Source organism: Lepidochelys olivacea, assembly GCF_965140295.1.
Source record: "Lepidochelys olivacea isolate rLepOli2 genome assembly, chromosome: 7".
Taxonomy (NCBI): domain Eukaryota; kingdom Metazoa; phylum Chordata; order Testudines; family Cheloniidae; genus Lepidochelys; species Lepidochelys olivacea.
Genome location: NC_140417.1, coordinates 38,162,128 through 38,185,398, shown reverse-complemented (window position 1 = coordinate 38,185,398; position 23,271 = coordinate 38,162,128). Strand labels below are relative to the sequence as shown.

The 23,271-nt window shown below is 43.3% G+C and overlaps 1 protein-coding gene across 1 annotated transcript in view; it reads left to right on the top strand.

Annotated features, from left to right (window-relative positions):
* SYN2 (synapsin II) overlaps positions 1-23,271 on the top strand; it is a 424,652-nt gene that overhangs the window by 363,175 nt on the left and 38,206 nt on the right. The window contains exon 9 of the mRNA XM_084633725.1: positions 2,729-2,831. Within this exon, the coding sequence (XP_084489851.1) occupies positions 2,729-2,831 (103 nt within the window). The remainder of the gene's footprint in view (positions 1-2,728; positions 2,832-23,271) is intronic.

Here is a 23,271-nt window from a genome sequence, read left to right as displayed (position 1 = left end):
ACTGAGGTGTCTCCCATGACACCAGTCCAGGTGTTTTGTTAGGTTCACCACTGCTTCCTTCTTCTACCCATCAAGCAACCCTTTCTACAGCCCTATCAAGCTCTTTCTTCCCTTCCATACCAGTTTGAGCTTAGCCCCAGTACTCTGATATTGCTCACTTTTGTATGTTCCTCAGCTGTATCTAGGCCTCTGTCCCCTGAAAACAGAGTTCTGGAGTCTTACTGCGGCTGTGAGATTTTTCTTCTTTCTACTTCTGTAACTGTTGCCATTGTTTGAAGGTAAACAAATTATGCACAGTAAAAATGTCCTATCCTTGTTTTCATGATGCTAAAAGATCTTCACCTTTTTGTAGTGTGGTTAGGTGGTGAAAAGGTAAAATAAAGTTTCTTCACTAATGATAACATTTTTCCCTTCAGTTTCTCTGAGTCTGGAAGCTACAGTCACGCATTCCCACTTGTGAATTGACAGACACAGGAAAGTCAGCCTTTTCTACAAGGATGAAAACAAAGTGAGATGAGGAATGACAGCTCCCTGCTGTCCAGCGCCTGCCCCCTTCCAGCTAGACCAGGGGTGGGCAAACTATGGCCTGGGTGCCGCATCTGGCCCTTCAAATGTTTTAATACAGCCCTCAAGCTCCTGCCAGGGAGTGGTGTCCGGGGCTTGCCCTGCTCCATGTATGACATGGCTCTGTGCAGCTCCCAGAAGCAGCAGCATGTTCCCTCTCCAGCTCCTATGCAGAGGGGTAGCCAGGGAGCTCTGCACTCTGCTCTGGCCCCAAGCGCTGCCCCCACAGCTCCCATTGGCTAGCAACTGTGGCCAATGGGAGCTGCAGGGGAGGTGCCTGCAGATGGGGCAGTGCGCAGACCCGCCTGGGCATGCCTCTGCATAGGAGCCGGATGAGGGACATACCACTGCTTCCAGGACCTGCTTGAGGTAAGCACTGCCTGGAGCCTGCACCCCTGACCCTCTCCTGTACCCCAACTCCAGGCCCCAGCCCTGATCCCCGTCCCACCCTCCGAACCCCTCGGTCCCAGTCCAGAGCACCCACCCCAGAGCCCTCAACCCCCTCCACCCGTACCCCAACCTGGAGCCCCATCCCACACCTGAACTCCTCATTTCTGGCCCACCCCAGAGCCTGCACCCACAGCTGAAGCCCTCACCCTCTTCTGCTCCCCAACCCCTAATTTTGTGAGCATTCATGGCCTGTCATACAATTTCCATACCCAGATGTGGCCCTTGGGCCAAAAAGTTTGCCCACCCCTGATGTAGACAGATCCCTCAGCATGGCAGTGATAGCTCTGTACTCTGAGGGGGAAGTGAAAGTGAGCTGAAATGCTCCTCTGTCCTTTCAGAAAGTGAGGCTACATCTTCCCTGACCAAAAAAAAAAGTGTGTTTACACGTATTAGCTATCCCACAATAAACACATAGTGGAGACTAGGCACTTTTATATTACTGTGAAGTAAATTAGTCATCCCCAGGTGGGAGGGAGGGGATGGAAGTATAGTGCTGACCTCACCTAGCTACCACTAGAAGTGGTAACACTAGAAGTGGTTTGTCTCCACTTTGGATTTTACAGAGAAATAACTATCACACATTAGTTATTGCACTATAAAAATATACCTTTGTGCCAGCAAAGACAAGGTTATAAATAAAATGTAATGTAAGAGGTAATGTGCTTAAGAGTCTAAAAAGGGCCTAACTTTCTACATTACACTATCTAAAATATTTGAGGTAAGGAACACAAAATCAATAGAACACTCCATATAGAAAAGTCTTATAAAATATAATAGTTTAATGGGCATTAAACCAAAATAGTTCCAGAAATGTTATTCCAAAACCCGACAGAATTTAGCAGATAATTATATCCTTTCTATAGCTTTTTTGAAACATCCTTTAAAATTCTATTGTCCATTCTCATTGTGTTGGTTTACTTTTAAATGATTTCTTCATAACCTATCACTGACCATGTTGAATACATTTATGGACAGTAAAATATTGAAGATAAAGACACTCCCATGTTTCAAAACAGATATTAGCTTTCCTGATAGAATAGTAAGAATAGCCAGAATTAAGAAGCAGCGGAGCCAGTGTCAGGCAACAGTTACGTAACAGCGTATTTGGAGCTCTGCTCATGTACACAGATTTAGAGTGGCCCCAGTTGTCTACCTCACTTTGGCTCCTTGGCACCACTCCAGCAGCAAAGAAGGTTCCGAATTTGGCTAGATCTCAGCAGCTGATGATTTAGCCTTTTGGGGAGTCCTTGGCTGGTGTAGAACCAGCATAAGTAGCTGCACCACCCACTCTTGGCCTGAGCATAAAGAGCATGTGAAAGACAGAAGAACCATGGCTGGAATGCTACTGAGCTCCAGCTACTGTCAGATGATGGATGACCAATATTCATGGTTTAGGGGCAGGTACCAGTATTCATGGTTTCGATCAGCCTTAAGGGTATTCTAAACTATGCTGGAGCTAGGGCCAGTATATCACCAGCTCAAGAAATAGGGAGCTAGCTCCTCTGTGACACCACAACACTGTGCCTAGTGGACACTGGGCTAGTATTTCGAAGAAACTACTATAGTAAATGAAAATTCAGTAAAGCTGACAGACTCAGGAGAATAGTGAATTTAAAACAACTGTCCAGCTAACAAACTATCAAATTAGGCCTATATAATAATGAGGACTTGACTTGATTTTATACTGATGGGAACTATTTTTTCTACACAACAGGTACAAGCTCTGGGTTGACACCTGTTCTGAAATGTTTGGGGGTTTGGATATCTGTGCTGTCAAAGCTGTACATGGCAAGGATGGAAAGGATTATATTTTTGAGGTAAGATATGCCATACTTGTCAATGTAAGCATTTCCTTGTTAAAAAACCTAAGTAAAACCACTTTACCTATGATTTAGGTATCCAGTTCAGGTTGTTTGCATTTGAGGATGTAGTGTATTTAACAATGTTTAAGTCATAATGCAAGACCCCATAACCAAGTTCGGGGAACAGCTTGCTGGAAAATGTAACCATATCATACAGCAATGTTTTCTAGTGTCTGAGGAAATGTACACACACTACAAACAAAACCAAATGGAGATGTCATATTTTCCCAACTCTTAAACTTTCCTTCCTAAATGGGCTCACCAATATTACTTTGGAGTAAGATTTGTGTACAGCACTATCCCAAGGGAACACCAACAAAAGTATATCTTTACATGGAAAGGCAAATTAAGAACGTTGTTTTCACTGTGTGCCTTTTTTTCAGCTTAAATTGCAATTTTCAGGTCTGATACCCCATGAACCATCATTGCTAGAAGACACTGCTGGGTTTTTCAAAATGATATAGGAGTTTCTAGACCTGATGGCTCTTGATCATTTGATTTACCCCCACCCTACCCCCCAAAAAAGCCATCACAGATTATTTATCTATGTAGTCCGTTGGAGGGAGTGGCTCCTCCCCCTCCTGGTCTGTGGGCAGCCAGTCCACCCCACTATGTCTCCGGGGGTCGCCTGATGTGGGGAATCAGTGGGGCAACGGGAGACATGAGCTCGGGCCTGTGATCAGGACCAAACAACAAACACAGTTACGGAGCCCCAGCTCCTGGTCGGGGCAGCAAAGAGTCTTGGGCTCAGGCCTGTACTCAAGCCGGGCAGCGAACAGCCAGTTAGCCCAGGCCCTTGATCGGGGCAGGGCAGTAGAGAGTCTAAAGGGCTCAGGCCTGCACTCAGGCTGAGGAGCAAACAGTCGGGCCTCCTAGCTCTGGCGGAGGGCTGACAAGCACTGGCTTCTTGCCTAAGAGAGGGGGAGACTGCCACCCACAGATTGGGGTGGCAGGCGGGAAGCAGGCCCACCCACTCCACTGCGTCCTGGCCTAGGGCCCTAGCAGCGGCAGAGTGGTCTGCCACTGGGTCAGCGGGGATCCTGACCGCAACACGTTGACTCGCTTGCTGTCAGCTTTGCAGCCAGACAGGGGTCGGCTACCCCTGGCCCACTTCCCAACTCCCCCTCAGGGTGTACCTGGCTTTAGAGGGTCGTCCTGGTTGTCAGGGAAGAAGGCCTCTGTCCGTGTTTGCAGCTCCTCCGTGCTAGGGTCTGTAAGTGGCCCTGGCAGTCCAGGCCAGTCCTCGGCTCCCTCGGGGTCTGCAGTGGCCTCCCAGCTCGGGAGCTCACAGGAGGCGTCAGGCTCCTCCGGCGGCTGCCTCCTCACGGAGTTCTCTGGCACGCCTTTTTACTTCCGGTCCCGTCCACTGACTTCTGGTGAGAGGGTTGAGTGTGGCATGGCTCCGCCCACCAGGGTTCAATGAGGGGCTCCTCCCACTCTGGGTCTGTGGGCGGCCAATCCACTCCACTACAATCTAACAACGCAGGATGCTTTCAGCATCTCAGGACAGTCTGCCCTGAGGATCCCAGTTCCATTTTACTCAAGCCCCCGCCCCGGTCAGGTTCTGATTTTGCAAAAACAAAAGCAAGGGTGGTTTTATCCAAGCTAACAAAGCTAACAAAGTACACTGGTATCCAGACAGAGGTTCTGGTTTTGTCCCCTCACGGATCATGGTATCCATTTCTAAGTAAAAGCAAAAGGTTTGGTCTTTTGTGTGCTGCTTGTGAGATTCCAAAAAAAGAAAATACATATAGCTGCTTAAAAATGCAATTAAAATTCATTTGTCATCACTGTCTACTGCTAAGCACCCACGACTCCCACTGACATCAGTAGTAGTTGAGGGTGCTCAGAAGCTCGCAGGATCAAACTCAGTGCTGTACTCTTCAAAAATTAGAGTTCATCAGTAGTAGCTCCCTCACATCTTGAAGAATGTAAACTGTAGAGCTCCTGTTTCCTCAGACAGTATGCTTGGCCACATCAAAACAACTCTGTACACATCCAGCAGGATGAAAGCCATTCCATTCTAACCCCCTATTTTCACTTCCTCGTATACTGCAACTCTCTCTGAAATATTCCCTGTTTAGTTGAAGTCTGCCATGCTTGTTTTCAGCAATGCAGTAATTTCAATTTTATTAAGTTTCTATAAAGCTGGTTAAGCTGGCCGATTGTAAGCTTGTGGAAGTACATTTTCCCTTTATAAAAAAAAATCTCCTTTTTGATCTTCTGCTAATTCAAAATAGAGGATAGTGCTTGAATTTACAGTTTACCATGGACTTAGAGCACAATCATGCAAGGTTCTGTGCAACACCTGCAAAATGGTAAGCACCTCCCACTGAAGTTAGCATGCACTCAGTACCTTTCTAGATGAGGACCAGTGCCTGTGACCGGTCTGAAAAATGTTTTCACTGATTAAAAAAAAGTTGTGACTGAAAATCTCATAAGAGACATGCACAGTACTTCATTTTTCTTCCTCCTTTTGAGCACATGCCCTGGCCATCTGCACCAGAAATACTCCTGTTTTTCGAAAAAAATCTAATCAACAGTAGTGAGCCTACTTAAGGACCATTTAAAAATATCATATATAATAGACACTGCACTGAAATTACAGAACTGATAGAAGTATGGTAATTCTTTGCTACTCTACAGAGTCAGCTGAATTGTTTTGGAAATGGTGACATGTTCATCAGCATTGATTGTTAAAAGTTGTATTATCCATTCAGATGTAGAACTGCTCTAGAAGATCAGATTCATGATATATGTAAAATCTGTGATTTCCTATAAACTTGTAGTGATCGCTATTAAAAAGTCAACATTTACCGCACAGTTGTTCTGAGATACCACAAAGATTGCCTACTTTAGGATAGGGGGAAACCTGTGGTGTCTCAGACATGGTTTGATAACAGAGGGTAAATGCTGACTTTTTAAATGTCAAACTGTATTAACACACTTGCACCCAATACAATAAGATAATACAAATTCTGACTTAAAATAGTAGACCACTACACAATGCGCACACAATGTATAAAAAACATAGGTACACTTAAGTCAAATTCAGATGCAATGTTAGGACCCCTTCAACAAACACATCCTCTCAGACAGGAAGACTGGGTCCTTTGTAAATACACACTTTCTGTCTAGGCCAGGGGTTCTCAAACTGGGGGTTGGGACCCCTCAGGGGGTCATGAGCTGTCAGCCTCAAACCCAAACCACGTTTTTCCTCCAGCATTTAGAATGGTGTTAAATATATAAAAATGTGTTTTTAATGTATAAGGAAGGGGAGGTCGCACTCAGAGGCTTGCTATGCAGGGGTGAAAGTAAGTCAAGCAACTTACCAGTACGCTGGGGCCACCTCTGGCCCCCGGAAGGGGCGGGGCCTAGGGCGGAAGGGGCGGGGCTGAGGGGGTCAGAGCCAGCCCCAGCCCACCCTGTAAGGTAAGTGCCCCCCTCCTTCTCCACCCCCCCCCGGGGTAGCAGCAGCAGCCCCCCGGAGCTCCAGCGCTATTTAAAGGGCCTGGGGCTCCCCTGCTTCTACTGCCCCGGTCCTTTAATTAGCCACCGGAGCTCTGGGGGAGCGGCGGGGCTCTAGCGGCTATTTAAAGGACCGGGGCGGCGGAGGCAGCTGGAGCCCTGGCCCTTTAAATAACCCCTGGAGCCCCCGCTACCCCAGAGCTCTGGGGGCTATTTAAGGGACTGCGGCTCCCCTGCTTCTACCGCACCGGCCCTTTAAATAGCCCCCAGAGCCCTGGAGTGGCAACGGCGGGGATCCGGAGGCTATTTAAAGGGCCGGGGCAGTAGAAGCAGGGGAGCCCCAGGCCCTTTAAATAGCCATCAGAGCCCTACAGCCGCTACCCCAGGGCTCCAGCAGCGGGACTCTGGAGGCAATTTAAAGGGCCTGAGGCATACCGGCTTACTTTCACCTCTGTTGCTATGTGAAAGGGGTCAACAGTACAAAAGTTTGAGAACAACTGTTCTAGGGAGATACCCTCTGTATAATACAAGGTTCATGATTTGGGACATACGTAAGCAGAGACTCACAATATCAGGATATCCGTGGTACTAGGTGCATTACTTCTTGACTTTTATGCTGAAAGAAAACCAACTCTAAATTATTATTATAATTGTATGTCTTATGAAAATAACACTAGCTCTGGCCTCTGGAAGCTGATTACCGAATTTCATATTGCCCATCGCTTTTCATTTTATATGCTGTTATCATTAATCATATTCCCCTGGTAATTTAGCTGGTTTGTTTTGTGCTGTGGATGGTCATTTCAGATTTTCATGATTTAAAGCTCTGCTTCTTTTCAGTCCTCAAAATCTTTAAGCAATAGACAGTACCAGAATCAGATACAAACTGCTGACACCATGTTATGTCTCATGAACTTTATGTTCTAGCTGTACTTTTAAAGCACCTTTTCTAAAGAGATCCATTATTTATGATTTAGTCCAGTGAATGCTCACTGTATGCAAGTGTTATTTCTTTGATATTTTATCCAAGTCTAAAGAAGGCTAAGCTATTCTTCATTGTTCTGAAATAGTTTTCTCTTATACAGGTAGGTGGATTGAATGTGGTTCTCCTGTTGTTTGGCACATTTTCCATAACAAACAGCTAATTATTTGCATTTTAAAGCCTCCTAACTGGGCATGTAATATTATTAGCATACTTGTTTTGTACCAGTGATGTGAGTGATCATAAATAATATGGAAGTGTTTTTGAAATACACTGAATTCATAAGGACAGAAATATGTCATAAGTGCTAAGCACACTGAAGCAAATTTACAGACACTTAGCATTTTGGAGTAAGAAATAAGTCTTATTCTGAAAACGAAAAATCTACAGACCCTCATCTTCAAATATTAGCCTCTTTTAGAGTTTTTCCTCATGGGGTTTCATGTTTTGCTTTCACATGTTTATAAATGGTTTTCAATGTCTTTGGCTATCAACAATTACAGTTTAAAATACAGATTTCTAGATATATTAGGTTTCTGGGTTAGGTCAAACTTCTCACCAGCAGCACTTCCTTCTCTCCATGCAGACACAGGCACTCCTTTTTAACCAACCCCCCAGGAGGATTTTTCCCCTGGCTTGGAAGGTGCTGCTTCCTGAAACCAATACAATTATTATTCCTTAGCACTTACTGAGTAGAAAAGATTAACATTGGAGCAGCTTCTATTCCTTCCTCATATAACTGATCAAGAATGGCATCAATTAATGTTTTGGGACTGGCTGGCTAACAATAGTGGTATCTCCAGTTGTTCTCTGGCAGTGCTGACCTTGACTGCCACTGGTGTTGCAGGACTACAACACATCTGTCATGCTATACCCCAACTCCCACCCCCTTCTTCAGGGCTCCTCACAGAGAATATGGATTGTTTGTTTTGCGGCCCTTTGTAAGTGAAACACCCGCTCTTCCATCAGCTCAAAAATGCTATTCTCTGGGTTTGGCAGTCACTTCTGCCTCTCCCTCAGCATCTGTACAAACAACATTCCATTAGAAGCATTATTCCCTGTGGTTACGGAGATCTGTCCCCAGAATAAAAAATGCTGAATTTGTGTCCTGTCTTAGGAGCAGGCTCTATCTTTGGAAGAGGCTGATGTAACCACTAATTAAGAGTGGACAGCAAACCATTCCAGCTGTCTCTGGTGCCTAAATCAGTTAATCTCTGCAGCTGCACTGCTCTTGAAACTAAGGGGCAGCACTCATCTACTTTGCCATATCCTGACACACTTATTGGAGTGGTACTCTTCAAAAGCTGGCATGTATTCCTATATCTGTGACTCAGCATTACAGCTAGTAATATTTTGGGAAAAATTGATTTTTTTCCAGTGAAAAATATAAACATTTGGTCATGAAAATGTGGGGAGAAGTTTGGCAAAACTTCCACAAATCATCTTTACCCACAATTTTCTCAAATTAAAAAAAAATTGATGAAAAACTTACCTTTTTTGTTTTTGAGCAAGCTCTGTTGCAGCATCCATTTTTGAAGGATGTATATGTGCCCATTGTGTTCTGCATATATTCTCTGGAGAAAAAAGTTAGATCTAAAACTCTGAGACCAGAAATGACAGTAAGTTGAAACAATGTTCTATAGTTGGCGTGTGCAATAAATGTAGTTATGACCCCTTGAAACCAGAGCTGGTTGAAATGTGGGGTTTCCAGGTTGCAAGAAATGTCGATATTTCAGAATTTCTCGTAAACTAGAAATCCAAAAAAATGTTAGTTGCAGAAACACTGACACATAGTGTTTCCAAAACTAGCTGTGCTTCCCAAGACCAACAGCTACAGACTGTAATTGACATTTTTGTGAGGTTCACTGCCACTATTAGCAGTATCAATTTCAGTCAGCAGCTGCCAGGTTCTGCAGCTATGGGGCAGCCCGACAATGTGGACTGCTCTTGTACCAGAGGCCCAGGGCTTTCAGACTCTCAGACTTGCTGGTTACCTGCTCACCTGCATGGTGGGGCTGCCCTGGAGCTACAGACCTTCTGACTTCTTTGACAGGGTAACTGGTTTGATGGATAGAGGGAATGTGGTGGACTTCAGCAGGGCTTTTGACACAGTCCCACATGACATTCTGATAAATAAGCTGGAGAAATGTGGGCTTGGCAGAACTACCATTAATTGGATACATAATTGGTTAAACAACCACAAACAAAGAATAACTATTAATAGAATGATGTCAGATTGGAGGGAGGTCTCAGTGGATTTCCACAGGGATCTGTTCTGGGTCTGGTGTTTAACATCTTTATTAATGACCTAGATGTAGGAATAGAGAGCATCTTGATCAAATTTGCAGATGACACAAAGCTGGGCAGGGGTTGCCAGCACTTTGGAGGATAGAGCTAAAATTCAGCGGGATCTTGATAAATTGGGAGAACTGGGCTATAAACAATGAAATGAAATTCAACAAAAGACAAATATAAGGTGCTACAGTTAAGGAAGATAAACCAAATGCAGAAATACAGAATGGGGGATAGCAGGCTTGGCAGCAGCACTGCTGAGAAGATTTGGGAGTAGTGGCGGATCACAACATCAACATGAGTCAGCAATGCAATGCTGTTACCAAAAAAAAAAAAAAGGAAATGCAATTTTAGGTTGCATTAACAGAGGCATTGCATACAAGTCACAGGAGGTGATAGTACTGCTCTACTCAGCATTGATTAGGCTTCAGCTGGAGTACTGCGTCCCATTTTGGTCAGCAATGTATAGAAAGGATATAGAGAAACTGGAAAGGATCCAGAGGCAATTGACAAAGATGATCAAGAGATGAAATGCAAGCCATATGAGCAAAGACTGAAGGAACTGGGTATGTTTAGTTCAGAAAAGAGGAGATTAAGGGGGGACATGATAGCAGTCTTCAAATACTTGAAAGGCTGCCATAAAAAAGAGGGAGAAAAGTTGTTCTCTCTTGCCAAAGAGGGTAGGACAGGAGGCAAGGGGTACAAACTACAGCATAGCAGATTTAGATTAAATATCAGGGAAAACTTCCTAACTGTAAGAACAGTAGGACAATGGAACAGACTGCCTATGGAGGTTGTGGAAGCTCCTTCACTGGAGGTTTTCAAAAGGAGGTTGGATAGCCATCTATCTTAGATGGTTTAGACACCACAAATCCTGTATATTGGCAGGGGGTTAGACTAGATGACCCTTGTGGTCCTTTTTAACCCTATGATTCTAAGTCCATCAGAGGACCTCCTTGCTCCACGGCAGGGAAGCTAGAAGTCCTGAGAGTGCCAGTTCGAGTCACACAGCTGTGGACATGGGGCTCGCAGGGCTTTCAGCTTCTAGCTCAATGGCAGGGAACCTGGAAGCCCTGGCATGGTGGGGCTGTAACTGGAGCCAGGGACCCATGCAGTCCACATGATGGGGCTACCCTGGAGCTGTGGGCCTTAGAAGCCCAGACTCCCCAGCAGTTTGTCAGGCAACCAGATAAGTCCAATGAAAACTTGCCTGTGATTTGGTGAAAGTTCATCACACCCAACTTCCTTTCACAAGATATTTCAAGTTCAATAAACTGGCATTTTCTTACCAGCTCTACTTGAAACTCTGATTATGATCCCTACTATTCTCTTAGAGAGGGGGTCTTTATGAGCATTCTTTGCCTAACTGTTAAACGTTCTCTAGAATATTCCTACATTTTTAAAAAAAAAAATTAGCTACATCTTTACTATGTTGTAGTCATTCCTTTTTGCTGCCACTGCTATTTCTGATGAATTCTAGTTGGCTTTTCCAGCAGAAAGGTATCATTCTGAATACCTGTGGCAACCCATGTCCTAGGGACAGAATAGTATTCTACAGACTGTTGTATTTAAAAAGTAGCTGGCTATGTGCTAGGGCAAAAGGAAGCCTTTGCAGATTTACTTTCATACTGCAAAGGACTGTGTCTGTAAAGTCAAAGTCCTGTTAGAGAGTAATAAAGCTAATTAAAGAATCAGCTAGAAGAATTGGTTGTCAGGTTTACCAGCAGGAAAGCCAAGTAATTATTCTGTGCCATTATCAGATCTGTTCATTTAGTTTCTGTTCTTTTCACCTCAGTTTGAATACTCAGCTGCCATCACCATTACACCAAAGACATGCTATAGAAATATGAACAAATTTTACGAATTCAACATTTAGCTTATAGAATCATAGAATATCAGGGTTGGAAGGGACCTCAGGAGGTCATCTAGTCCAACCCCCTGCTCAAAGCAGGACCAATTCCCAGTTAAATCATCCCAGCTAGGGCTTTGTCAAGCCTGACCTTAAAAACCTCTAAGGAAGGAGATTCTACCACCTCCCTAGGTAACGCATTCCAGTGTTTCACCACCCTCTTAGTGAAAAAGTTTTTCCTAATATCCAATCTAAACCTCCCCCACTGCAACTTGAGACCATTACTCCTCGTTCTGTCATCTGCTACCATTGAGAACAGTCTAGAGCCATCCTCTTTGGAACCCCCTTTCAGGTAGTTGAAAGCAGCTATCAAATCCCCCCTCATTCTTCTCTTCTGCAGGCTAAACAATCCCAGCTCCCTCAGCCTCTCCTCATAACTCATGTGTTCCAGTCCCCTAATCATTTTTGTTGCCCTTCGCTGGACTCTCTCCAATTTATCCACATCCTTCTTGAAGTGTGGGGCCCAAAACTGGACACAGTACTCCAGATGAGGCCTCACCAATGTCGAATAGAGGGGAACGATCACGTCCCTCGATCTGCTCGCTATGCCCCTACTTATACATCCCAAAATGCCATTGGCCTTCTTGGCAACAAGGGCACACTGCTGACTCATATCCAGCTTCTCGTCCACTGTCACCCCTAGGTCCTTTTCTGCAGAACTGCTGCCTAGCCATTCGGTCCCTAGTCTGTAGCTGTGCATTGGGTTCTTCCGTCCTAAGTGCAGGACCCTGCACTTATCCTTATTGAACCTCATCAGATTCCTTTTGGCCCAATCTTCCAATTGGTCTAGGTCCTTCTGTATCCTATCCCTCCCCTCCAGCGTATCTACCACTCCTCCCAGTTTAGTATCATCCGCAAATTTGCTGAGAGTGCAATCCACACCATCCTCCAGATCATTTATGAAGATATTGAATAAAACCGGCCCCAGGACCGACCCTTGGGGCACTCCACTTGATACCGGCTGCCAACTAGACATGGAGCCATTGATCACTACCCGTTGAGCCCGACAATTTAGCCAGCTTTCTACCCACCTTATAGTGCATTCATCCAGCCCATACTTCCTTAACTTGCTGACAAGAATACTATGTCATGTATTATGTCATACTATGCTTTAACTGTCTCACAAGTTCATGCTAATAAAACATCAAATTAATGTCAATTTACAGGGTTCAACTTCTTTTCATACTTATTATGTAATTGATAGAATGACAAATGTAAAAAATATGCTTCCCTAGTTTTTACACACTGCTGCACAGCAGCAAGAGTTGATACTTTGGACACTGCTTTGCACTGCAGAGTACTAGTGAGTGCCATCTCTCCACAATTCATTCTTGGAAAACCAAAACTGGAAGAAGCTACACAAGATGCACTTATAATGGTGGTACAAGACCCTGAATTAGATCAAATCCTTTACATTGGCCCCACAGAAGCATCCTTCTGATTTGTATTTAATACTGAATTGGTTTTGAATTTTACTGATACCTACCCTATAATCAATCTACAGGACCTTCTTCCCTGCAGAAACCAGCTTCCTACCTGTAGATCTATAAACCACAGTCTTTGATAACGTTTCAGATTTCATTCAGAATATTTTTGCAGCTTTAAGCAGGTAGGAATCTTAAAGCTTTTCTAAATGGGGAGTTAGTGCAGAATAGTTTGTGCACTTTAAATTCATGCTTTAGCTTATACCACACTAATTTCCCCATGTAGACATGCCCTTAAAAACAAATAAATTTATTAGTTTCACCATCTGTAAAATGGAGATGATACTGACCTCTTTCGTAAAGAGCTTCATCAAGTATTGATGAAAAGCAGTATATAAGATCCAGCTGTTGTTATATATAACTCACATTAAATCGAGGTTTTTATTTTACAAGTGTTATAACTTTTTAATTTCAAACAGATTTCTAAAGATGTTCTCCCAGGTGCCAATAAATTTATTTACAAGTTTAGTGAGTTTGCTCTTTGGAGCACAGACATGGAAAAAATACAGTATACTAATGCAGTGATGGATCATCAACCCTAAATGCATTATCTTTTACAGATTTCATACAAAAATGCTAGAGATTTCTTGCTCAGGTTGGCCCCTGGAGTGCAAGCCAACATAAAGGGAAGAAACTAAGGTCATGGTCCTATTGGCCCATGGAGGAAAGCAGGCTCCATAATTTTAAGGAACAATGAATCTTATATACTCAGGACCTGAGGGAGGGATGGTGCCCATAGGGAAATACAGCTCTGCACCATCCCAAGCACACTCCAGATTAAGGACACAATCTGGCCATAAAAAGATGGTCCCTAAATATAATACCAAATCCACTATTCCCTCATTCCTGTCAAGGTTATCATTGGATTGCATCTGTCTAAATAGTTTCAAATATGGATAATCAGGCAGCAAGATATTCTTACCTTCACTTAAAATATTTTTAAACAAATTTCATATTATCTACTTTTAGTAAATACCAGCACCAATAAAGTTTAGGATTGCTTACATTTTATCTAAAAGATAAACAATATTTAAGGTATTGTTTTTACAGTGTAGTTTGCCCCAGTTCACCATTTATATCCCAAGATGCAACAGAGTATGGCCAATGTGAATCAGTGTAACTGTGTGAAAATTAAAGAAATCTCTTTTAATCTAGGTTTCAGAGTAGCAGCCGTGTTAGTCTGTATTCACAAAAAGAAAAGGTGTACTTGTGGCACCTTAGAGACTAACAGGAGTACTTGTTAGTCTCTAAGGTGCCACAGGTATTCCTTTTCTTTCAATCTAGTGTCTGTTATGCAGTTATGGTCAAAGAAATGGAGTAAGCAGGGCTGATACAACAGATTCTTTGGTTAGCTGGCTGGACTAATGGTTTCCTGGTAGCTCACCACTTTTCTAATTTCAAACACATTAACCAACCACAGTGCAATAGTTGGATTATTCCCCCTCTCTTTCCCATGTGGTTTCTTTGCCACACTATACATTCCAAAAGGCTGTATTCACCAGTGATGGGCTTCTTTTTTCATTAACTTCTTGTTGTATTTTTAGATAAAGATACAACAAACATATGTTATGTAGTAAAATAAATACAGTCACTGCAAACCATTATTAGCTAGTGAACTAGAAATTCACAGTGTCCAGTAACTACTTCACATGATTTATTGATATGGGTCTAATTACATCATATCATAAGTACTTACCTTATACCCCCAACTGGCTATACATCAGCTTTTGGGAAAGTTGTGGCAAATACTTGTGTAAAATATCCTAACTTGGAAAAAACAGCTAAGCAGCAGCTACTGGAAACACCATTCAGTGTAGACTATGTTCAGCCAATTTAGGCTTTTTTAAAAAAATGCAGTGCTTTTAATTGGCATTTCATTGGTAGAGCGCTAAGTCACTTGCTGTTGTACTGGAAAACTTTCAGCCTCGTTATATTTTTCTCCCATGGACACTGAGATTAAGCTCAATTATTTTTCTAACTTAGTTGATATTGCTCCAAACTCAGGACATAGTATTGGACAAAATAAGGCATAAAAATCTTAATATCAAAATGGAATGTAAGGAATACTGAATGGTACTCCTGTACATGGGACATCAGTTCTTCTTTCCATAACCCCATCTGATTCAGAAAATCTCACTGGGTAAGTCATTAAATAAAGAGGGCCACAAGCATAGGTGCTGACTCTGTGGGTGCTCCAGCCCTCGAGCACCCACGGGAAAAAAATTAGTGGGTGCTTAGCACCCACTGCCAGCCAGCTCCCCCTGTCCTCCCCTCCCATCCACTGGCAACCCCACCACTCAACTTCTCCCTCCCAGCACCTCCTGCCTGCTGAGGTCAGCTGTTCCACGGTGTGCAGGAGGAGCAGGGGGAGGAAGAGGCGCAGGTGAGGGGTTGGAAGAAGGGGTGGAGTAAGGGTTGAGCATTCCTGGGGCAAGGAGGAAGCCGGCACCTGTGGTCAGACGTTTAACATGGCCTGCAATTAACAGATCAAAAACAATCTATCAGTAATTTGCAGCCCTAAATTAGGTAGTTAGGCATCTAAATGTATGCACCTGTGCTGTATAACTGCACCCACAATTTTCTGTCAGAATTGCATTTCAGCAGCAAAATTCCAATTGCTGTATTGTTTGAGACCTGGCCAAAAATCAGGAGCATATTTTACACTTTATCAACTACCATGGACTGATATTAGTTGATACCATATTTTAGCTCAGTAAAAGAAACCAGATCCAGCTGTAAAACTTGTTTGCCCAGTTGATCAAGACTTTCCCTTATTCAGAAATCTCTGACACCATATTGCACACTAGTCTGTGCTATATGAAATTTTGGATTTTCAGGAGGCCAAGATTAATCTTTTAAAGGTAAATATGTCCCCTAGATGTACCTGAGAAACCACATCTGTCTGTGCGGATTCACGTTTCCCAGCCAAGTGTCAGCTAAATGTTCACTATAGGACTGGAAAATGGCCATTTCGAATTACAACTTTTCCAGCAGGTTTCTGGTGAAATAAGTTTCAGTTCCTTAAGCATCAGAGTTGTACCACAGTCAGTAAAGTATATTGAACAGTACATAGAGTAATTTAATTTTGGTTTTAAAAGTCCATTGAAGTTTGCCAGAGATTGTTCAAGAAACAGATCATCAGTTATCGTAAGCAGAAAAGTATTAGGATTGCATCTATTGGTGAGGGAATTAGTAATGAAATTGGGAGCTTTTTACCTCTATGTCTCTAGTTCTAATTCAGCATAGGTCAAAAATAACTGAAAGCCATTACCAGCAGAAGGGTAATTGGCGGCCTGTGTAAAATAGGTTAGTGATCTTGGTTCAGGTCCTAGTGAGCAAGTTCCTATCCCATCACAGATTATAGAGCCAGAAGGGCCGATAACACAGGCCATAGGACTTTTCTGAATTGATTCCTATTTGAACTAGAGCATAAAAACAAAAAGCATCTGATCTTGATTTAAAAGTTTCCAGTGATGGCGAATCCATCCTAAGTATATCATGGTTAACTATCACCTCAGTCCATGTGTCCTTTTATAGGTGTAGGTTATTAACATTATCACTCAAAATATTATACTTCCACTGGCTGACTTCCTTTTACATACTAGTTCATACTTTTGATATGTAACCACTTTGATGATAATAAACTAACTGATTAATAGAGTTGGACACATAACTCATTGTAATTTGTTGATGAATTTCCCCTCTTGGTTCACCAATTCTCTGCGAACTGCTTACAGTTTTCTCAAATGCACTTATCGTTTGTATTTATATCTTGAATAATTTCTACACAGATTTTTGGTTTATAGAACATGCATGAGTTTTTAAAATTTAAATTGCAGCTGTGGCCATTTTTTTTTGGTAGGATACAGAAATCAGATGCTCGGTTTCTGTTCCTGATTGTATAAACGTAACTCCTAGAATCTGGATTCCAATGCAGATAGTCAGGTCTGTGCACTCAAAATTCATTTAAATTCACTTTCTCTGGCTATTCTTTAGCATTTACTGTTTCTGTGAGCATTTCTGCCAGTAGACTCACCAGAGAATGACTAAACTTTTTCCTAGCAGGAACTAACTCTTAGTAGTGAGGCCATGTCTCTCCTGAATCACTACTCCTACTGATCTCCCAGTCATGCTTAGATTTCCAATCCTTCCTGAGGCTACTACTGTCATAACCTCTAGAAACAGCCACACACATACAAACAACCTAAGATTCTGTCAATGCCTCCATTCTTTTCAAAATCAGGCCACCTCCACCCTATCACACAAGCAATTCCCCTTACCTCCTACTCAGCCTAAATTACTATCCTCAAATATTAGTTTACCCTAAAATCAATGATTCTTCTTATACTTAAAATCTCACCTTCACAGTTAAAATAACTCCCACATTCATAATCAGTACCTCTCACAATCAAAAAGTCCCCTTCCATACAAACCCAGTTCTGCTTACTCCCCAAGAACATTTGCACTAATTTCTCTCACCAACAGGCAATTCAAAACAACTTCCTTTCTCCATAGTCAGTCAATTTTCAGATCTCACTCTGTCACTGCTCTCCAGTCCAATTAATTTCCTGTTATCCCCACTGAACCTCATTTCTCCTCCCCCCCTTCTCTTTTAGTCAATTCCACCCCTTCTCCCACAATACACAAATTCCATCATTCTTTTTTCCTTCCCTATTCCATAAACAATTACTCCTTCATGCGCCCTAGGCCACCTCTTGCATACAGCCCCTTCCAAAGCCTAGCTTCATCTCTGCTTTCTTTCCTCCCATATCCACCTCAAGATTCCCACCATCTCCTTCTCCCACACCACCCTCACCCCACCCCCAAATGCAAGATCCACACTCCTGCCTCCCACCACTTCTTTATCTCCACCGCTCCTTTTTTCCATGGCCCAACTTGGCCTGGCTGTTCACATGATTCTCTTGTTGGCAGCTCTTGCTGCTCCTTCACTGAAAGCAGATTCTTTAATGGAGGAACATCCTTCAGCAATAGCAGCTCCAAGGTGACTTCCCTTCAGCAGCTGTGGATCCCTTTGCAGCTCCTGATGCTCACCATGGCAGAGGCTCCAACTGCCTACTGATCCCATTCCCACTTCATAAGGTGTTCTCAGAACAAGGAGAGCAAATACAACATTTCTGACCTGAGAAGGATAATGCTATGGAGGCCCTTGCTCATGCCTTCTCTACATATGGAACTCCAACCCACAATGCACCTACAGAGGTGCTTCTGCAGAGTGGGAAGAAGAATTAGCAAGAACATCATGGAAGTGACATTTATTCCCCCTTTTTAACCAGCTCCAGCCTCATAGCCAAGATCTGAGTATTTAAGTCACCTCCACACACACAGGCAGAGGGGATTGTCTGGCCTAGTGATTCTACATACCACTTTCATTATACAACACAAGAGCTCTACACCTCACATGGACTTAGTGGTTCTAAACATTTATGAATTCATTGGTGGTGCTGCTGTTCCTGTGACTATTGCTATGCATTTATTCTCCTTCATATCTTAAAAAGTAGGTCACAGAGCTGTTAACTGTTCTTCAGAAGATTGTTATCATGTGCTAAGAGAAATACATCTTATGGAATCAGTTACTATAGTACATATGAGCAAAAGTTAAAATTGACAAGAGTTTTACGACCATTATTCACGATGAGTCCGCAGAACATGATTCTATTGACATCTGCAAAAGTAACACATTACACTTTATAAATTACAGATGTCTTTTTCTGTGAAACATTTTTTATGAAAACTCCAAAGCTTTAAATAGTAGCTCTATGAGGTAGTGAAGAAATACTTGGATCTGTGTTTAAATATTATTTTAAAAACCACTACATATTGCAAGCAGACTAGTTATAAACAGGATGCTTTGTGTGTGTTTAAACTTTGTCAAGCCCTCTATTGTGGAGGAATTGTCTGAATTTTTCTGTTAATCATTAAGTTTTTAAAGTTTTAGTAGAACATTATATAGAGCATCTTAATTCTTAAAGTACATTTGTACAGAACACCACTTGGCCCAGATAAGTCATATTAACTATTTTATTAGGAAGAAAAATATACTCTGTGTTCTCTACAGATACCTTCTGTGAAGGATTACTTGCTTCTTAGCTCGAGTGTGCCAGAATTACTCTCACACTTAAGGGTTTTTTTAAGCCTTGAAGGCAGCAGTAGTAAGGCAGAGCAGAAGCCAGTCCCTCCACTAAGTGCCACATGCCACCCAATGCAGGATATAAATGCTGTTCTCTGTACATTCCCTTCCAGTCAGTTCCCTGCAGGAGACAGCGCTTCTTCAATTTCCTGCCTTCCAGATTCTAGGAAAGCTTGCTGAGTGTCATTTGCCATCTCTTACTTTCCAGTCAGGTCCCATACAAATATTAAATTATTGGGGCTTTTGGCTCATGTGTGGGGGCTTACGCATCTGTTTGCCTCATCTCTTCAGTGCTCACTCTGGTACACCGGCATCCCTGATCTTGGTGGCTGTGTCCTTTTTCTGATGCTTTGATCCCTGTTCTCTCTTTTTGCCAGTTTGTTGGGATCGTCAGTGCATTACAGCTGTGCACTTCTCTTGACTCAGCACTTGTTTGGCTGTTCATTCAGCGCTTCCTTTGACACACCAGATCTATTTATTTTCCACTATTACTTTAAGTAAGGCATCTATTGAGAAATGCCTTTCAACAGCTTCAGTCCCACCTATGTGGCAGAACAATGTCCAAGACACAAGGCCATGTTTGCTATGTTGTCCGCTTTGAAGTCAGCCTCAATGTGCAACAGTGCCAACTATGCTTACAGATGTCACCTGAAACACGGAAGAAATGTGGAGAGTTTGTCCAAACCTTCTTTGAGGGCACAGCATGGAAGCTCCTGTAATTCTAGCCAGAGGCCAGCCAGGAGTGCTTCAAAGGGCAAACTCTTGAAGCTACAGATGGCCAAGGGTGCTGAATGCCAGGACTCAGAGCTATTATTGTCTGAGTGGATGCAGATCTACCTCTTCCCCATCAAGCCCAGCAGGGCATCTTCACTAATGAAGCATCCTGGACAGTTAACAGTGAAACTGATGGCTCCATAGATTTTCAGTGCCTCAATTTGTTCACTTTATTTTCAGTGCCTCAATTTGTTTGGCACTTTAAGTCAGTGATACTGATATCCAGCTCACTGCCTGAAGCTAAACCACTGTACAAGATATTGGGGCATTAGGAAAATGTCTAGCAGTTCCACAGTGGTACCTTTGTTGACGCCGCAACTCCTGACAGCTCTGTATACTGATCTCCCAATTTTGCATTGATGCTCTTGGTGTGAAATATGGGATGGGAATTGCAGACCTCTACTAAATGGTCAATTGCTCTATGAGGCTGTCACAAAATCAACCGTACCAGCTTTGCGGCAATCCTCTCATCCTGTATTGGTGGAGTTAGGGTGTTTCAGAACAGTCAGCACTTTTTGTGTTGAGGTCATTGCTCACACCAGGCCCTCAACATCAGCACTCCCAGCATCTCCTGAGGAGAACAACAGTGTCTTCAGGGAGTATGATGATGTGTCTTTCAGGACTCTTTCTTACAGTCACATGTTCTCCGATTCGGCATCAGTAGTACCTCTTGACTCATGTGACTTTTGTAGGAGGTAGAATCCCTTTCTGAGGTACACAGAGTCTGGATGGAAGTGACCATGTAGTCATTTACACCCATCCAGTAGACTAACACCCACCCAGATGCAGATAGTGATAACTTTGCACCAGTAAAAAAATAGGGTTCAATATATTTAAATTGTTAGAAAAATGTTTGTACAATATTGTACATGATTAAACTTGTATTTCAAGCTATAAAACAAAGTAATGTTGACTAAGATTAAATCTTATTTTGAATTTAAAAAAACTTAAATGTTCAGTGGAGGCTTTGGTGCTCGGGTTCATTTATGAAAATGTTCATGATGATGTGAAAAGTTGAGTGAGGATTTGATAGTGGTTCAGAAAGAGCCACTATGCTCCATTGTGTAAAAAAAAATTTTTTTTACAAAATGTCACTGGACAAGAATGTAAATGAGAGACACAAGGTAGGTGAGGTAATAGCTTTTATTGGACCAACTTGTGTTGGTGAAAGAGACAAGCTTTTGAACTACACCAAGCTAGAGATTGTGGTGGATGTGATGTTTGTTAAGGATTTCACAGTATTTTTTTTCCTGAAGCAATCAATGTAATCACCAAGTGTATGGTTTTCTCCTTGGGTTGCAGGGGTGGGGGGGCGGCGTAGGATGTTCAGTCAGATGATTCTTTTTTCTTATGACTATCTGTGGGGACTTGGTAGTCGTGGGTGATGTCATCTTTGTTGTGAAAGAATTCTTTGAGGCAGAGTCAGCAAAAGAATTCTTCTAGTATGTTAGTATGGTATCTGGTTCTGTGGTGGGAAAATTCAGACCCTTGGAGAGTATAGCTAATTCAGCTCCCATTAGGGGTAGTCTTGATAAGTTGATGATGTGGTGGAGATGTGTAGTGTCTCCAACACACTTTTCAAGGTGCAGGGGGCCTGCACAAGCCTATCACAACATGTGGTGTACTTCATCCAGTTATCAAATGCCCCAACAACCATTATGTTGGTGAAACCAGATAGGCAATCACTACACTCTCAAATGTACTCATGCAGAAAAGCGATAAAAGACAAAGACACCCTCTTAACCTGGGAGTGCACACTTTTCACAAAATGATCGCTCCATATATGACCTGTCAATCTTCATCCTCAAAGGAAACCTGCACAACACCTTCAGAAGACTAGTCTGGTGCCTGAAAGCCTAAATTCATAACTTTGCTAGATACTAAAAATCACAGACTAAGGGCTCATCTTCACTTAAAACACTGCAGCGGTGCACACTACCTACACCAACGGGAGAGCTTCTCGCATCTGTATAGGTAACCCACCTCCCTCAGGGTATGTCTACATTACGAAATTAGGTCAATTTTATAGAAGTTGATTTTTAGAAATCGATTTTATTCATTCGATTGCGTATGTCCGCACTAAGCACATTAAGTCGGCGGCGTGCACATTAAGTCGGCGGAGTGCGTCCTCACTACTGTGGTTAGCATTGACTTACCACCTCTCAGGCCTGGTCTACACTACGGGGTTAGGTCGAATTTAGCCACGTTAGGTCGATTTTAAAATGACTGCATCCACACAACCAACCCTGTTCCGTTGACTTAAAGGGCTCTTAAAATCGACTTCTGTCCTCCTCCCCGGTGAGGGGAGTAGTGCTAAAATCGACCTTGCTGGGTTGAATTTGGGGTAGTGTGGATGCAGTATTGTCGGTATTGTCCTCCAGGAGCTATCCCAGAGTGCTCCCTTGTGACCGCTCTCGACAGCACTTTGAATTCCGATGCACTAACCAGATACCCAGGAAAAGCCCCGGGAACTTTTGAATTTCATTCCTGTTTGGTCAGCGTGGCAGACTCAACAGCACAGGTGACTATGCAGTCCCCCCAGAATCGCAAACGAGCTTCAGCATGGACTGAAAGGGAGACACTGGATCTGATTGCTGTATAGGGAGAAGCATCTGTGCAGGCAGAATTCCAGTCAAAAAGAAGAAATGCAAATATATTTGCCAAAATCTCACAGGGCATGGTGGAGAGAGTCTACAACAGGGACACACAGCAGTGCCGCGTGAAAGTTAAGGAGCTGAGGCAAGCCTACCAAAAGACAAAGGAGGCAAATGGTCGCTCCGGGTCAGAGCCCCATACATGCCGCATCTATGATTAGCTGCATGTCATACTAGGAGGGGATCCTACCACTACCCCACCACTGTCTGTGGACACCTGCAAGGGGGGAGTCTCACACAACAGGGAGGAGGATTTTGTGGATGAGGAAGAGGAGGAGAATGCGCAGCAGGCAAGCGGTCAGGGCCGGCTCCAGGCACCAGCGAAGGAAGTAGGTGCCTGGGGCAGCCAATAGAAAGGGGCGGCATTCCATCCATCATCGGGGCGGCACGTCTGGGTCTTCAGCGGCAATTCAGTGGGCCCTGCAGTCCCTCTCTTCCTCTTCAGTGGCACTTCAGCGGCAACTTAACCAGGCTTGGTTTTCTTTTTTTTTTTCCCCTTCGCCTCTTGGGGCAGCAAAAAAGCTGGAGCTGGCCCTGCAAGCGGTGAATCCGTTCTCCCCTGCAGCCAGGACCTTTTCATCACCCTGGAGCCAATACCCTCTGAAGGTGGGATCCCCAACACTGAAGCTGGAGAAGGCACTGCTGCTGAGTGCACATTTGTAACTACAGTACAGGGTTTAAAAG